Source organism: Cebus imitator, unplaced genomic scaffold, assembly GCF_001604975.1.
Source record: "Cebus imitator isolate Cc_AM_T3 unplaced genomic scaffold, Cebus_imitator-1.0 Scaffold567, whole genome shotgun sequence".
In the NCBI taxonomy this organism is placed as follows: Eukaryota; Metazoa; Chordata; class Mammalia; order Primates; family Cebidae; genus Cebus; species Cebus imitator.
Genome location: NW_016107882.1, coordinates 101,896 through 118,533, shown reverse-complemented (window position 1 = coordinate 118,533; position 16,638 = coordinate 101,896). Strand labels below are relative to the sequence as shown.

At 51.9% G+C, this 16,638-nt stretch overlaps 2 protein-coding genes across 3 annotated transcripts in view; one reads left to right on the top strand and one right to left on the bottom strand.

Annotated features, from left to right (window-relative positions):
- Positions 1–234: 234 nt before the first annotated feature.
- On the bottom strand, positions 235–2,761 carry MRPL36 (mitochondrial ribosomal protein L36). 2 transcript variants are annotated; one of them, XM_037734027.1, is made up of 2 exons: positions 2,273–2,761; positions 235–765 (listed from the first exon to the last, which is right to left on the bottom strand). In XM_037734027.1, exon 2 carries the CDS (start codon positions 752–754, stop codon positions 443–445), a length of 312 nt encoding a protein of 103 aa, XP_037589955.1. In that variant the 5' UTR covers positions 755–765; positions 2,273–2,761; the 3' UTR covers positions 235–442. The 2 variants fall into 2 exon arrangements, with proteins under 2 accessions (XP_037589955.1, XP_017371459.1); XM_017515970.2 differs by lacking the exon at positions 2,273–2,761 and adding an exon at positions 1,570–1,668.
- Positions 2,762–3,150: 389 nt separating this feature from the next.
- The window catches only part of NDUFS6 (NADH:ubiquinone oxidoreductase subunit S6), a 14,712-nt gene continuing 1,224 nt past the window's right edge, over positions 3,151–16,638 (top strand). Inside the window, exons 1-3 of the mRNA XM_017515969.2 lie at positions 3,151–3,330; positions 4,101–4,154; positions 15,326–15,448. Coding sequence (XP_017371458.2) covers positions 3,196–3,330; positions 4,101–4,154; positions 15,326–15,448 — 312 coding nt within the window. The 5' untranslated portion in view covers positions 3,151–3,195. The remainder of the gene's footprint in view (positions 3,331–4,100; positions 4,155–15,325; positions 15,449–16,638) is intronic.

Sequence of the window (16,638 nt, the reverse complement as noted above, 5' to 3'; positions counted from 1 at the left end):
CAGACAGCTCCGCCGAGCCCATGCCAAATGCCTCACAAATTTGTGAGCAACGGAAAATGGATGATTGAAGCCACTAAGCTTGGTTTGTGCAAGGACAGGTGACCAAACACTGACTCCCAAGAGGCCCTAAGCAGCCTCAGGAGACTAAAGAACTCCTGCCCCGCCTCACACCCCGCACCACCCCACCCCTACTGCAGCCAGAGTTCAGGGAGAATGAATGAACTAAGCTATTCAGTCTATTCAAACAGGAAAATGTTTTTAATTGGAGCGTTTTAGAAATGAGATGATGCAATGTCTTCTATAGGTCCTCATTTGAACTGGTAAGTGACAGGTAACCTTTAGGGCGTTTGCCTCCAGTCGCTCTCCTGACTCCCTGATGCGATAATTCCTAAGACACAAGCACTCCCGATGACGAGAATGTGCGTGACTGGAGGGAAAGGGACTACATCTGTCTCTGCTTGTGCCTCGGGTGGGTTTTACAGTAGATGTACCACCGGCCCCGCCTCTTCACCCGGTAACAGTCCTTGCAGCGTTTCTTAAGGACACCCTTGGTTTTGAACCCCAGCGCAGGCAGCAGGTGCGGCAGGAGGCCGGGGGAGAGAAATGACCGCACTTCTGCCCCCGGTTCCACAGCCACGGGGGCCGCACCTCGAAGGGATCCCAACAGGAACGTGGAGAGGGCTGGAGGCTTCAGTGTGTGACGACTGAGACACAGCAGAGGGTTCACCATTTTCCTTATTAAAAGAGTTGCCATGTCGTGGCGATCTATGGGAGGGGGAAAAAAAGGTGTTACAGCTTCTCCTGTGTTTCCACCCGCTATTTAAGGCGTCCTTTCCCGTTTCACTGAGGCTTGGGAAGGCAGCGACTGCGGGGTCGGAGAGCGTTTCCACACCAGCTGCAGCCTCGACCACAGGCTCGGCTGCCTTAATCGGCCAAGTGTGCCAGGAGAGTCAGGGCCTGGACGGCGGCTGCCTTCCCTTTCCCGCCCGCTGAGGTGTCGGCGGGTGCGCACAGCCGCGCGATGCCGAGGAGCGGCTGAATGGCCGGGAGGCCCTTACGCTGAGGCCGCATCCCTTTCCGACAGTCACGCCGGGTCAAGGGCGGTTCAGCGGACGACCCCTCCGTCCCACTCTCCCCAGTCCCAGGGACCCCTCGGGCCAGTTTCAGGACAAAACCCCGAGGCCGCAACGCCCCGCCTCCGCTGGGAAGTGCTCCGAGCCCTGGCAGCCCGGCCGCCCGCCCCTGCTTCCCCACGCGCCCGGGGCCCCACGGTTCAGCGGCCCGGGCTGGGAGGAGCTGCGTCTGCAGCGCCCGCAGGACACCGCGACCCCGGGGCAGGCTCTGCGCGCGGGCTGTGGGGTCGCGCTCGGAAGCCGCGGGGTCCCCCCCCCCCCGCCCCGGGGTCGCTCGACACCCCCTCCCGCCGCCCGAGGTCGGACCCGCCCCCCACCCGACCCTCCGACACCGCCAGGGCCGGTCCACGCTTCTCTGACCGCGGACCACTCGGGGAGACGGGCCTAGGGGACCCAAGGTGGCCGGCCCCCGCCTCTCCAACCCGGGACCCCTGACCTGAGAAGGCAGCGCAGGTACCGAGCCCCAAGCCTTCGGCCCGCGCCTGCGCCTGCGCACTGGGACGCGGACGCCGCTGCCAGGAAGAAAAATGGCGGCGGGAGTCACGTGGCGTGCCCACGTCCAGTGGCGGGCGCAGAAGCGCAGCCGCGAGTGCGCAGGCGCTGGAGAGCGAGGCTCGCAGACTGCGCACTCCCTGCGGGCAGGGGCACACCTGTGCCGTGGGACTGGGGCGCTCCCGGCAAAAGGTGCGAAAAACAGGGACGAAAATGGATATTCGCAACCAAAAAGAAATTACAACCCATTAGACCTTAGAAAAAGCTGACAAGTACCAAAGTCAAAAAACTGAGAAAGAGGACATGTTTTTAAGGGGACATCCCGGGAGAAATGTCAACGGGCTCCGGGAAACGAGCGGAGACCGGCACTAGTTCCAACTGGGTACGGCTGTTTTCCCCGACGTTATGGAACGCTTCAGACATGTAGAAAAAGGGGGAGGCCTTTACAGTGAGCACCCGTATACTTGCCACCTAGATTCTACAGTTAGCTCGCTTATCCCTGCCTTTTCAGGGATGTACCCGTGGCTCCACCCGCCTCCCTTTGCGTGTGTCCAGGCGAGTTGCAGAGGTGGCTGCATCCACCCCGCGCTCCGTGCAGGCCCCAACGCTTCGGGCGCATCGGGCGCATCGCAGCGTCCACTTTTCACTCCTGACTCGGCGAACACCAGGCGGGCCTGCGGAGTTTATCAGCTCCAGGACAAATCTGCCCCTGACCACCACGTTTACTGGGACAGCATTCCCAGTTTTCGGGGGCTTTTTCTGTGCATTCTTGTTTCTCACCGCCTTTCTCCCTCTTCGTCTCCCCGGCCTCTCATCCGTCTCTAGTGTTTTGTTCTTGGAGTCACCTGGTCCTCAGGCTCTGACCACAGCAAATAAAAGCTGGATGCTGGAGCGTTAAGCTGGGATTTGTACCCAAGTCAGCTCTGAACAAAATGGGCCTTTTTAGAGGCTGTGTTTGCATGCTGGATAAAGACAATTGGCGTACTAAGCTCTGCTGCAGAAATCTTCCAAATATACTCTTCCTCCGCGGTTCCCCAGAACCTCACACAGGAACGCTTGCCTTGAACCAGGAGAATGCACTTCCAGTCTCTTCTGCTAAGCAGTCGACTCCTTCACCCAATAAAAGTTTTTGATATGTAAACGTCTCATGATTATCGGTTACCATAGGAACATAAACAATGTCTTTTCAGTTTGCATCCTCCCCTGCCTGTCCCTTAAATAAGAACCACTGGGAACTCCTAAGAGCTGAAGATTGCGCACACCGCGGCCTGCCTCATCCGGGCCCTAGCTCCAGCCTGAGGCTGCAATCGCCAGAGGCTGCACCTATGCCGGGTGTAGTGGCTCACGCCTGTAATCCAAGCACTCTGGAGGCCAAGGCGGGAGGAGCACCTGAGGTCGGGAGTTCGAGGCCAGAGACGCCACCTGCGCAGCGCATGCGCACCCTCCGCCCCGACCCGCGCGCGCTCCCCAGAGCGAAATAAGTCCCGGGAGTATGGGCGCCGACAGAAGCCGTGCGCATGCGTCGGCTCTAAGAGCGACGTTGCGCCGGGTCAAAGGTCAGCCGCGCAAAATGGCGGCGGCGGCGGCGACCTTCTGCCGGCTGTTGTGCCAGTCCGGCGCGGCTGCGCGGAGCCTGCCCCTCGGCGCCAGGTGTTTCGGGGTGCAGGTCTCGCCGACCGGGGAGAAGATCACACACACTGGCCAGGTAACGGCCGCTGGGTACAAGACTCCTCTTCCTCCGGCCGCACCTCCGGCGGCTGGTGGCGGTGGGCTCGCCGGGCATACGCGGCTCTGGTTCTGTACCAGCGGCCGCGCAGGTCGTGGTAAGGTTGTGCTTGTGTCGCTCACGCGCCGGGAAGGGGGCCTGCGGGTCGGGACGGTGACGGCGGCGGCAGCGGTGGGTCTCGTCCTCCCGGGGCCTGCGGGCTCTGGAACGGGAAGGCTCCCCGGCGGGCAGCCTTTGCTGTGGAGTGACTGCCCATAGGCCGTCCGTGGCCGCTGATTTTTTGGGTCAGCGTTTAGAATTTGTGTAATCTTCAATAATAAACTTTAGTAATCTGAGAAGTCGGTTGTTGTCCAAAGCACACAAATATTGCAAGCCAAAATGAAGAACAAAGGTAAATGTGTCCTAGGAGATTTATTAAGAGGGATATATAAAGCCACCTGGCCATATGCGAAAGGAGGCTGGGGCGGTTCTCCTCGGTGAGGATTTGTCTCTCCTCCTTAGCTTCACCTTCCCGGGCTACTTCTCTGTGCTGCCCTCTGATTCAGGTGCTCACCCGTTTTCATCCCAGGTATCTTGTTAAAAATGTTCCTGATTAACTGTGTACTGTGCCCCTCACTTGTTTGACTTTCCATCAATGGCATGAAAGTTAAGAAAAACACTCACCTGTAATATTTATGATTGATACGAAGTCACTTTTTTCAGAATTAGGCTGTAAAAGTCACACATGGTCTTTTTGGTCTTTTTTCCAGGTTTATGATGAAAAAGACTACAGGAGAGTTCGGTTTGTAGGTCGTCAGAAAGAGGTGAGTAAAAGTTTTAATGAAGAGAGGTGAGCTTTCATAAAACTTTTATGTAACCAACAAGAAATAAAAATTAATATATAAGATTTAAATAAATTCTCCCCCTATTGCAAGGACCCTAGTAGTTCTGGATGGGATTCTACCTTCTAATATTAATTGTGTCTGTTTGTGTCTTGTTTCCCCCGTAAATACATTGCATAACATGGCAACTGTAGTTCTGGTTTATATATAAGTGGAAGTTATCTTTTTTTAAATTCTCATGCCTTATTCTGTATCAACTTTAAAAAATTACTCTTTTAACAGCCTGGAGGAGGTGTGTTTTTCATAGTTTTCACCAAATAAATTAGTATGTGTTTTTACAGGGACTCACAGTGATAAGCTGAAAATTCACATGAGTTTTTCTTCCCTTAGTGGGTCTGTTAGCTCTATACATTGTGAAGGAAGATCAGTTCAGGTCATCTCTGAGTGACCACTGGAGAAAGAATGTTGAAATTAGAATCCTTCTGCCTAAATCAGCCTTTTTTTTTTTTTTTTTTTTTTTAAACCTGACTACCTATCGTTCATGTCTGTGAGCTCCTGAATTCTTAATTAGCTCAGGCATGCTTCCATGTTTCTGGAATTTTTTTTTCATTCTTTTTCCCACTTTGGTTAGCCTGGTTCTTCTTCTTAACACCTTAACGATCCTTAAATCATATATTTTCCCTTCTCCCTTAATCTTGGTTACATTATCCATTCCCAGTGTATAGTTTTTCTTCTTCTGTCCTGGAGCTCCAGGGCATTCCGGTGAAGCTCACATGATCATGAATTGAATGTAAATTCACATTTTCAAAATTCATCTGGTTCACTGTTGTATGATTTGATGAGTGGGTGTCAGAGAAGTTTGTATTATGGTGGTTGATTATTTGACAATGCCCTCAAATGTTGGGTTGAGAAAGATCTTGAGGCTTGATCCACATTCAGTGAAAGAGTGTGTCGTGATTGATTAGTGATGTCTGCCAGGATCGTGGTGGTGGAGAGGGGTCGTGTCTAGTGGGTTTGCCTCTCGGGAGTAGAAGCCGTGTGGACTTGCAGTGTGACAATTGTGAGGTGGAATCACAGCATAGGTTCAGTTTTCTCATTTGTAAAATGGAAACCCTGTGAATGTTTTGAGTAGAATCATAAGTCTCCAGTGAGATCACATGTAATTGTCTAGTACGTGGTGACATATGGCGAGCCCTGCTCCTCTCCATCCTCAGAAAGCCTTGTTTTGTTTATTTGAATTGTTAGTGTATTCTGAGTAGAAGCATCTGTTCTGTATGCTACCTTCTCCAGTGCTGTAGCCCAGTGATTGACACAAAGGAGCCCATGGCATTGGGAATGGGACGTTTCCTCTGCATGCAGGCTATCTTGGTCATCCTTGTTAGGTACATGGACTTGACATTTGGAAGGTGGAAACCAATGGATGTTGAGAGGATTCACAGGCCCTTTGGTTTCTTTTGGCAGTGATCGTGGAGAAGGGGAGTTTTCTCTCAGTGTGATGTGGTGCCCATTCTCAGGTTTCCTGGGCGTCGATGGGTCGTTGTTACTGAGGCAGTCGCTGTACTCGACATCCCTGCTTTGTGGGTGTCGTGGCAGGGTTGTGGGGACAAGGTAGGAGCCCCAGGTAGAACATTTCCAGAGCAGATTGTTCCTGAAACCATTGTGCTCATTCCTGCAACCTGGCCCCCAGCCCAGCTCCCTAACTCAGTTCTTGCTGTGATGTAGCAAATACGTGGGTCCCAGTCACAAACACCTCTCTGCTGAACATTCTTTGTGTAGCTTCTGATTTCTGGTTGGCGTAGCACAGGGTAGCACGGAAACAACTTAAAAAGAAACCAAACAGAATCAGGATTGGTGAAGCCAGTAAGGTTGGGTGCAGGAGAGTGTGGTAGTCGTGCCTGTGATGGCAGCTCACCCAGGCCGTCCTGGCTATGACCTCAGTGCTCCAGCCGGCCCAGCCTCTCCAGTGCCTTCCCCCCATTCAGCATCCCGAGTGTCCGGGGCATGCCTTGGCATCACACCTTGGAGGTTCAAGGCGTGTTTATAACATGATGAGTGGGCATCTTGCCAAGCTCTCCTTTCAGCACAAATTTGTGTTTAGCACTATTTATAATAGTAGTTTTTTGGCTTGTGAAAGACTTAATTTTTTTGGAACACTTTTAGATTTACAGAAAAAGTAGAAGAAAGTAGAGTTTTCACAGCACCCCACCCCCCTCAGTTTCTGCTGTTCACTGCCATGTCTCATTTGTGTGCTGCCTCTGTCGCAGCTGATGAGCTGATACTGATACATTATGATTAACTCAAGTCCACAGGTTCACTCCTGATGTTGTATATTCTAGGGTTTGGGCAGATGTGTAGTGATGTGTCCACCATGACAGTATTGTACAGAGTTCACTGCCCTGAAAATCCTCTGTGCTCTACCTGTTCATCCCTCTTTCCTCCCAACCCCTGACAGCCCCCGATCTGACTGTCCCTCTAGTTTTGTCAGGTAATACTTTAAAAGGTAAACTGGGCCAGGCACAATAGGCTCATGCCTGTCCCCTCAGCACTTTAGGAGGTCAAGGTGGGGTGATTGCTTGAGCCCAGGCATTCAAGACCAGCCTGAGCAACATGGTGAAACCCCGTGTCTACAGAAAATATAAAAATGAGCCCAGCATGCTGGCACATGCCTGTAGTCTGAGCTATGTGGGAGGCTGAGGTGGAAGGATCATTGAGTCTGGGAGGTTAGGGCTGCAGGGAGCCGAGATCATGCCACTGTACCCCAGCCTGGACAGCAGAGCAATGCCCTATCTCCAAAAAAAAAAAGAGGAAGAATAAACTGAATCTAAACCTCACCTGTAGGACAGCGACAGCAGGAAGCTGGATAATTGAACTGGTCTTTGCAGGAAAAAGTGGAAAGTATCTCTGTGTGGCTCCTGCCCAGTTTTGACCGGGGGTGCCTTCAAAGGAAGCCATGGCCCCCGGGCCTGGCTGGAGAATGTGCCACCCACCCCCAACCCTGAAGGAAGGGACCAGAAGTCAGGCCTCACGTGGTTCTGGAGTAGGTAGCACCCTGGGTCCCACGAATGAGGCGGAGGGCTGGAATGGACTTGGAAGTATTTCTCCACTGTTGATGGAAAAGTTTTCATTGCTTTATAGTCATACATGTAAAATTAAAAGCAGGTGTGACCTGTCCTGTAATAGAAGAGGTGATTGGGTGAGGTCTACAGTGAGGTGTAGTGGTAGTGGTCATGCACTGCAGCAGCCTCATAGCCAGGTACGAGACAGCGTCATCTGCTTAGTTGGTCAGAAGCTGGGGCTGCCCTGCCTGGCCGCATCTGGATTCAGGCTCCTGCGCTGATGGGTTTATGAGGGCTATGTGCTTCAGTGACTTATGTCGTTGGCACGTGGGCTTTGAATCCCTGTAGATGAGGGATTAAGTACTGAATTTAAATGTTAGTGTCCATACACAAGGTTTTTTCTTTTGCTTTTTGAAAAGGAATTAGGCAGCAAACCCAGAACATCAGGAGGCTGGGATCCCTTGCGTGCGGCTCTGTGCAGGCCTCTCCACCCATGTGTCAGGATCACGGAGCAGCCGGGGCTTCGGGAGGCTGGGATCCCTTGCGTGTGGCTCTGTGCAGCCCTCTCCCCCTGTGTGTCAGGTTACGGAACAGCCGGGGCTTTAGCCTGTGCCTTCATCTGCCCACCAGTGGGATAGATTCTCTCTCCAAGTGTTCTGCAGTGCTGACTCACTCCCCACCTGCACAGCCCACAGCTGGGCGTTCAGGGCAGAGCAAGATTCTGGATGTTTTCTTCGATACCTGGCTGTCAGGGTTGAGTCCATTTGTGACCCTGTGATCTCACCTGCCTGGCTCTCTGTTCTTCAGAGATCTCACCTGCCTGGTTCTCTGCTCCTGGGTAGCAGGCTCTGAGGTGCATGGCGTCTCCAGGTTTAGGAGCAGCTGCCCACAGTGCCGATGTCTACTTGGCATGCTGTTTTGTTGTGATGATGTGAAGTTCTGTCCTTCTGAGAAGAGTGTGTGCAGATTTCGTTAATGGAAATAATTGAGTAGCGCTCGAGAGAGAGGAAATCTACCAAGTAGTTTTCAGTGGCTCCAGATCCTCAAAACAGAAAACAAGCGTGGGTGACGACGTGAAGAAATTGGAACTTTGTGCCTTGCTGCTGGGAATGTAAAATGACACAGCCACTAAGGAAAGCAGCCTGTGGGCTCCTCAGACAGTTGTACCTAGGACTTCCATCCAATCCAGCGGGTCCACTTCTGAGTGTGTACCCAGAAGAACTGAAAGCAGGGTCTGGGGTCCACTCGTGCTCATCCCAGCATTGTTCACTATAACTAAAACCTGGAAGCAGCTGGGGGTCCATTGTCAGCAGATGAGCAGAATGTGATCTGTCCATAGACGGTGGAATATTGTTCCGCCTTAAGCAGGAAGAACACTGGACACATGCCACAGCATGGATCAACCCGGAGGACGTTGCGCTCAGTGAAATGAGCCAGTCACGGAAGCGTCCCGCGTGATTCTTATGTGAGGGACCAGAAGAGTTGGCTCTCAGAGGTAACAGTAGCTGGTGGTTGCCGGGGGCGGGGTGAATTTGGAGGTAGTGTTGAATGGAAACAGGGTTTCAGTTTAGGAGGTGGAAGGTTCTGGAGATGTGTAGTGGTGAGGGCTGCGCAGTAAGGTGATGCACACAGTGCCCTTAGAAATGCTAAAGGTGGCACATTTATGTTACGTGTATTTACTGCAGTTTAAAAAAAAACTTGAGGGGGAAGCGGCTTTAGGCCCATGCAGGGAATCGACCAGAGTTCTTCCCTGTGGCTTTCGTGGCTGGCATCGCTGGTTCTTGTTTCTCCCAGGAGGCCAGCAGGGCAGGGCACCCTCAGATGGGGAAGCGAGTGAGCCTGAGGCTGGGCCCACGCGGCACCTTTGGAGGCTCTGCACACCCGTGGCGGTAACTCGTGTTATCACCCAGGACTACAGGACGCCTCAGATCAGCAGTGAAGACTTGTGACATCTTTCACCGACACTGAGCAGTGTCTCGAGGCCAGCACAGCACCACCCGAACCATGCTGGCCCTTGTAGGCGCATGTGGCTGGCCGCAGGAGGGATGCCAGAGAGCTGAGACGGGGTGCTGAGGGACCCAGGGGTCGGCAGCTGCAAGAAGCAGCCACTCTTCTTAGGACCAGGGCCAGGGGAGTAGGCGGCGTCACCAGGAGGAAGCTGCAAAAGTTCCCGTGTGGTGGGTGCACTGACCCTCTGGTGCCGCTGGAGCCCCAGGTGGGAGGCAGGACTGGGAATCAGGGATGAGTGCTAGGGTGAGGCCCCCAGTCAGATGGCAGTGGCTGAGAAGGCCACACAAGTGAGAGGAAGATTGAACTCGAGGGGCCTTAGAATTCTACCCTCCTCCTTTGCAGATCATCTGGCTGGTGACAAGGGCAGAGCTCTCAGATCATCTGGCTGGTGACACGGGGAGAGCTCTGTGCTGCGTTCAGGCCCATCCTTGGAGGGTTTAAGGGGGAGGTTTGCCTGAGCCTGCCTCTGTCTTGACGCAGCCTGGGCGTCCTTTAGGGAGGGTTTGAGGCCCAGGCATTTTGGTGTACGCCGGGGCTGCTCCCCAAAGCTCTTCTGTGGCTTCTGCTTCCATGTGCTCCTCCTCCCAACTTCCCTCCCAAATACGCCATCTTTACAGTGGGGCAAAGGCAGTCGGATTTGAAAAGAAACCTTTTGGATTAATAAGAACCATAGGTCTCTACTTCCTTTAGAAAGGCTTGGACTGTCAGAAGTAATGGTTATAAAGTGAGGTTTATTTATCCCCGGACCCAGGGGAAAGTAATTGGAACTATGAATTCATGAGCCCCAGGTTGACACGCTGGTGGCTTCGTGGGTAAGCCGGCTAGAGGGCCCTTCATTTCCTCCCTCGCGCAGCTCCGGGCTTCCTCTTTGCTTCTCTATTGTGTCTTTGTGTCTGGTGATTCTTTCTCTTCCAAGGCATTGGCAAAATTAGTCGCTGGACTCCACTATTCTCAAAGCAAGTGTGAACATGTACAAACAACTCAATTGTGGTTTAGAGCATTTTTATGGAAATACTTAGTTTAAAAATTAATTTGGATGAAAAGTTCAGTTTGTCCCGTGATTTAAGAATTACGTACTTACATAGACATATATACACATGTATGTTTAGCTAAATATAGTTATTGGCATTGATGTTAAAAATGGCCGATGTTCTGAATCTATACATCTGCATTCATGGGGTGGGTATTTTACAGAACACCGATGATTCCGCTGCGTGGTTATTTCCCTTTGCATTGGTTTTGATGCTGTGTCACAGAATCATACATTTTATATTTTATCTTTAATAATTGTAGTCTCAGTTTGATGTCATAGAACTTTCACTCCTAAAGATTTAAACCTAGATGTTTTTATGCCCAGTCAGTTGATGATCAAGAGGTCAGTGGAGAGAGAGTTTCCCGTTTTTACATTAGTGACCTGCAGAGGACGCGTGTGACAGTCGTTGGACAGTTCACCGTATGATGCGCTGTGTGCTTAACGAGAGATGTCGTGCGGGCTGCCGTGGCAGTTCCCCCGGGGTTCCCTTGTGAACTGCAGCAGTGCTCCTCAGCCTTTCTTACCTTTCCCCAGGTGAAAGCAGGTGAGAATGGAGTCTTGAGAACCTAGAGCATCCAGTGAGATGGAGCCTTGGGTTTGAACCTGGAGCGAGGCTCTTTGTTGTGGCTGGGTGTGTTCACTGCCGGTTCTTTGTATTCCTGCGTTTGCACTGAGCTCCTAGAGCCAGACGTTTGCTCGTGATGGGTGGTCAGGGTCACCCTTGAGCTGTGCACGGTAAATGACAGGAGGACATCCCACGTCAGTCACCAGTGTCGCGGCGTCAGCTGCCCTCCCTGTGGGGAGGTGGCCGGTCTCTCTGACTGTCATGATGGGGGCCTGGCAGTTTGTCACTTAGGCAGACACCATATTATTTACACCATAAGGCTTCATTTGTCTGGTTAGTTGCCTTGCCCGCGGTAGGGGTGAGCAGAACATCGCTCCCGTCAGAGCTGGAGGCGCTGGTGTGAGGCGAACCGCCAGGCCGGCAGCAGAGGCCCGTGTCGCAGGAGCGGGTGAAACAGCCCAGCAGCAGGGCTCAGGGCTCCTGCTTTAATGTGGCTTCATTTTCCTCTAACTTCCTTCTGTGTTTCTGGAAATAGACCTTCAAGGAAAACTTTACAGAATGGTCATCTGTAACTGACAGAACCTCTTGAAAAATAAACTTTTCCAAAATGTATCTGTAAGGGAAAGAGTGGTGTCTGCCTCCCACTGTGTGTGTTTTCTGTGACTCTGTGGCGTCGAATGAGTCTCGCCTCCAGAAGTGGGTGACTTGGTGACGAGCCCTGTGGCTGCTTCCACTCTGAGGCGGGGACCGTAGGAGGAATGCAAGGTTCCCGGCTGTGCTGTGAAACCGGGGAACCCCCGAGCAGCGTTGGAGGTGGAGGGAGGGCTGTGTCATGCTCGGTGGAGCTGGCCGTCCAGGAGGGGACGTGCTGGTAGACCCCCATCCTTGGACTTCAGGGCCTGCTGGGGGTGTAGAGTTGAGTTCCTTCCCTCTCCATGCGCAGACGCCTGCGCTCCACTTCCCGTGGCTTCCCGGTGCTTCATGCCTCGTCTTCCTGGCACTTACTCACTGATTATTCCCGGGGGCAGCTGACAGGGGCTGCCTCATTACAGTCAGAGGAAATCAAGGCATGTCTCCTTTCTGGGTTCCCAAATTTGCCATTATGAGTATCATAACATATTTGCAAAGCCAGGATGTTTTACTGCTTTTTAAAAAGCATAAACTATGAAACGGAGGGGAGGTCTAAGGATTCCCTTTCCCATGTACCCAGGCAGTCAGTTTCGACAGTTATACCAACCGAGACAGGTGTCAGAATGGCCAGTCTGACTTCAGCTCTGCCCTGCCTCCACCCCGGCCCCACCAGCCCCTCGTAAGTTTGAAGTGGATCTTTGACATCATGTTTATCGAGTCTAAATTTATCCGTGTATAAGTTGACCCTTGAACAACATAGGTTTGAACTGTGAGTCCACTCAATAAGTGGCTTTTCTTTTGCCTCTGCATACCCTCAACCCCCCCACCCTGAGAGCAGGACCAACCCCTCCCCTCCTCCCCGTCAGCGTGCTCGATGTGGAGATGATGAGGTGAACACCTGTGTGGTGATCCACATCCACCTCACGACAGTCGATAGTTTCTCTTCCTTGCGATTTCCTTAATTGCATTTTCTTCCTCTAGCTTACTTTATTCTAAGAATTCAATATTTGATACTTGTGACATGCGAAATATGTGTTAATCGACTGTTGATGTTACTGGCAAAGACTCTGGTCAGCATCAGGCTGTGAGTAGTTCAGTGTGGGGGAGTCCATAGTTAGCAGATTTTCAGCTGCACTCGGGGCGGTTCCCCCAACCCCTGAGTCGTTCAAGGATTAACTATACAGTCAAAAGATAGTAACATTTAGATTTTACAGGAAAGTAAAAAAAATAAATAAATAACAATATATTAACATGACAACAATATTACACCTTACAGTTACAATAAGTCCTTTAAACTAAATATCTAAGTGGTGTTGAATGTTCTTGGTCATGCATGGTTTTAAATGTGATCGTGCGACTCCGAGCCCAAGTGCGTTCCTGCCTTGCAGTTGTTGGTGTCTCTTAAGTCTCTTTTAAACTGTAGGTTCCCATGGACCCCCCCGCTCTGTCTTTTTTCTCATTGGAAAATTTATTCGTGAGAGCGCCCAGGTCCTTTCCTCTGTCGAGTCCCCACGGCCGGAACCTCCTGACCACATCACTGTCGTGCTGGTGAACTTGCTCTTGTCTCTGCGTGTTTTGGGAAATAGTTGGATCTTGAGGCTTGATCAGATCGAGGGTCGGTGTTTTGTTCCTGGTGACACTGCTGTGTAGGTAATGTGCCTTCCATCAGGAGCCACATAGTACATAATCGATTCTGGTTGTAGTAAGAGACTTTGATCATTATCTCCTACATCTGTGATTTCATAAGGGGTTGTAAAATGATGATATGATCTGTCTTATTAGCTTGAATACTTATATCAAAAGAAAGTTTGGTCCTGAGGTAAAGTTTCTGCAGGAAAATCAGAAGAAATACTTGATTCTTTCTCTTTATTTGCCAGCCTTTAATGGGTTGATTCTCTAGTGTCTGTTTGTTTTGTGTTGCTATAACAGACTACCTGAGACTGGATAATTCATAAAGAACAGAGATTTGTTTCTTATAGTCTGGAGGCTGAGAGGTGCACGGTTGAGGCCGTGTCTGGTGACAGTGGAAGGTGGAAGGCCTGGAGAGTGTGCATGAAGGGGGACTGAACTCATCCTTCCACCAGGAGCCCGGCCACCACCTGTGAGGGCAGCCAGAATCCCTCATGAGGCAGAGCCCTCGTGACCTCAGCACCTTGAAAGGCCCCGTCTCTCAACACTGTTGCATTGAGGATTAAATTTCCAACACAGGAACTTTGGGGGAGCACATGCAAACCATAGTGCCTAGTAAGGTAATTAGTGAGTTTTTTAGACATATTTATGAATCATGGGTGTAAATATTTGTGTTTCTTTCCTTTGCACTTATAATCCACCTGTCCTTCCAATTCCTGGTATCCCAGATCATCCCATGTGGCAGGTTTCCCCAGGTTGACTCCTCTTTTGACACAACCTTAGTTGCCTTTAAAACTTCCTTGACTTGTGCCACAATGCAGTGCCTGCAGTTCATCCTGTACCATTTCCTGCCCTGGACCCAGAATCAGGCATTTTTGAAAGAACCCAGTCCCTTCCCTTTGGTGCGAAGGGGTGTTTAGAGACCACCGTGTGGGCAACGGGGCACTCATTGCCACTGGGTTCATCATGGTCCTGGGGATGGAGCTAGGAGGGGTGTGTGTGGTCATCAGATGTGGGATGAGTCACACACTCAATTCAGGGTCATGAGACTTCTTTCTGCCGGACCAGTGAGCTGACATCTCTTCTAGTTCCTTCCCCACACCAAAAGTCCCGTTGTTTCAATGGTTGTTTCATTTGCCTTGGAAGTGTTTTTATTCTTAAGACGTGTCTTGTTAGAAATGTTCCTGTTACTCTCTCTTAGAGTTTCCTGGAATTCCTTAGGTTCATTTGTCTCCTTTTTGTCATTTTAAAAGTTTAGTTTTATGACTTTGAAAAATGTAAAACATGATTTCAGAGTCAAATTTATAAAACTTCAAAGAAAGGCTAACCGTCATGCTCATGTCCTTCTCACAGTAGTAACTGTTCAGTGGTTTCTCCTTTGGGTGCTGTATAAATCAGTGACTATGTAGGCCGACCCCTCGTCTTCCCCACGCCAGTGAGTGGGAGCCTTCTGTCCGCTTACCCACTGTCTGGCATTTCCACATAGTCCTGTGTCCTCCTTCACCCCCACGGTGGTGTGGAGACATCTTTTTCATTCCATTTTGATTGTAACTCAAAAGCATCAGCACGCAAGCAAGAGGTGAAATTACCAGAGTCTTTACCGCAAGTCATAAATGATCAGGTGGAAGACACAGTGGATGGGGAGACCCAGTGTACGGTGGCAGCAAACAGGAGAAAACACTTAGGAGTGATCTAAGCAGTGTTCAGCACTGGGAAAGCCGGCGAGACGCTGTGGTCTCGTGGATTGCAGCGCGGGTGGCGTTTTCGGCATTTTAGAAACATCTGCTCCATCGCTGGTGAGAGAATGTTCCTATGATACGCACACAGGAGCCTGTGGGGAAAGGCCTGTGCGGTGCAGGTGCTCTGGGGTGGGATGGGGCAGTGTGGTGGGGAGAGGAGGGCACGCAGAGCCCACAGGCTCCTGGCAGCCAGCGTGTGCCGAGTCAGACGGGCGACCGAGGGGAAGCCTCCGCTGCTCTGCTCCTTGCAGCATTTCTAAGTTCAGAACTTGTTTGGAATAAACTTTCATTTATTCCAATGAAAAGTAAATGTGTGTGTAGACCCTAAATTTAATTACCTGTGAGTCATGAAGGTCTATGGTGATAGTAGTTACATGAAGCACGCACCATAGATCCCTGCTGATGGTTCATGGGTTTGTGTGTGGGGCTTAAATTGTATGAAGTTAGCAAGTTTGTGTATTTGTTTATGTAAGTTTTTCTTCTTGTTCCAGGTGAATGAAAACTTTGGCATTGATTTGATAGCAGAGCAGCCGGTGAGCGAGGTGGAGACTCGGGTGATCTCGTGCGATGGCGGCGGAGGCGCGCTGGGCCACCCGAAAGTGTACATCAACTTGGTGCGTAGCTGGCCACCTGCGCGCACGCTAGCGCAGCCTGCGGGTCCCCACGCTCCCCTTCACTCCCGGTGCCTGTTCCTTCTGCCCCCTTCTCCCGAGGCAGCCGTTACAGGGTTCACACTGCGGCACATTCACCTCACGGCCCCACAGTACAGGGCCTAGCCAACAGCGGCGTGTCCGAGAACCCCTTCCAGCTGCGAAGCGGTGGATGCGTACTTCGTTGGGTCAGCCCTGATGTGCACCTTCCTCTTCTCTGACGCTCAGGCGTCTGCTTCCTCTCTGGCTCTTCTCGGTTTGGTCATCATCTTAGCTCAGGCTCCTACACACGGCACCACAGGCCGGGGCCGGAAGCAACAGACACGTGCTTCCCACGGCACTGGGGGCCGCTGTCGAAGGCCACGCTGCCACTCGGTTGGTTCCTCCCTGGGGCCTCCAGGACTTGCAGATGAGGGCTCCTCTCTGTGTTTTCACAGGACTGTCCCTTCGTGGGTGTCTGTCCTCATCTCCTCTCAGAGGACACCAGGCAGATTGGACCAGGGCCCTTGTATGACCTCATTTTACCTTAATTGCCTCTTTAAAGGCCCCAGCTCCAAATGCAGTCACATCGGGGGCTAGGACTTTGGGGGGCACACAGTTTATGTTGTACAGTCCCTGTGTAATCCTTTATGCCTGTTGATGAGTGTCACATACAGGACCCTTGAGAAAAAGGAACACAAGACCAGAGGAGGAGGCCGTGGCTGAAGCTGGGATGTGGACCTGGGGTGCAGGGAGGGAGGGGGCGCCACGGAACACTCAGGGACTCAGGCAGCTGCCAGGCTTGGTGTTCCTGTTACAGGACTTGAACTTCCTTAGAGCTGACCTTCATTAAAAGCTGTCATTATCTTGGTGCCTGTCCTGAAAGGGGACAGTGTAACAGGCATAAATGGTCAAGCAGCCTGGGGCAGGACTGGGCACCCGGCTGCCCTCTCCTGGGCCCCAGCCCCGCGGGTCCCGCCTGGGTGCGCCTCATGGTCCTGTGCAGCACCCGCCACAGCCCCAGGAGGGTGAGGTGTGGGTGGTGCATGGGTCATGGCTGCAGCTAATGGTGACGTCCCTGGGGGTCTGGTGGGGTGGCTGCCTAGCCCGGTGGGAGTCTGAGGCCGGGGGTTCGGTGGGGTGGCCGCCTAGCCCGGGTGGGAGTCTGAGGCCGG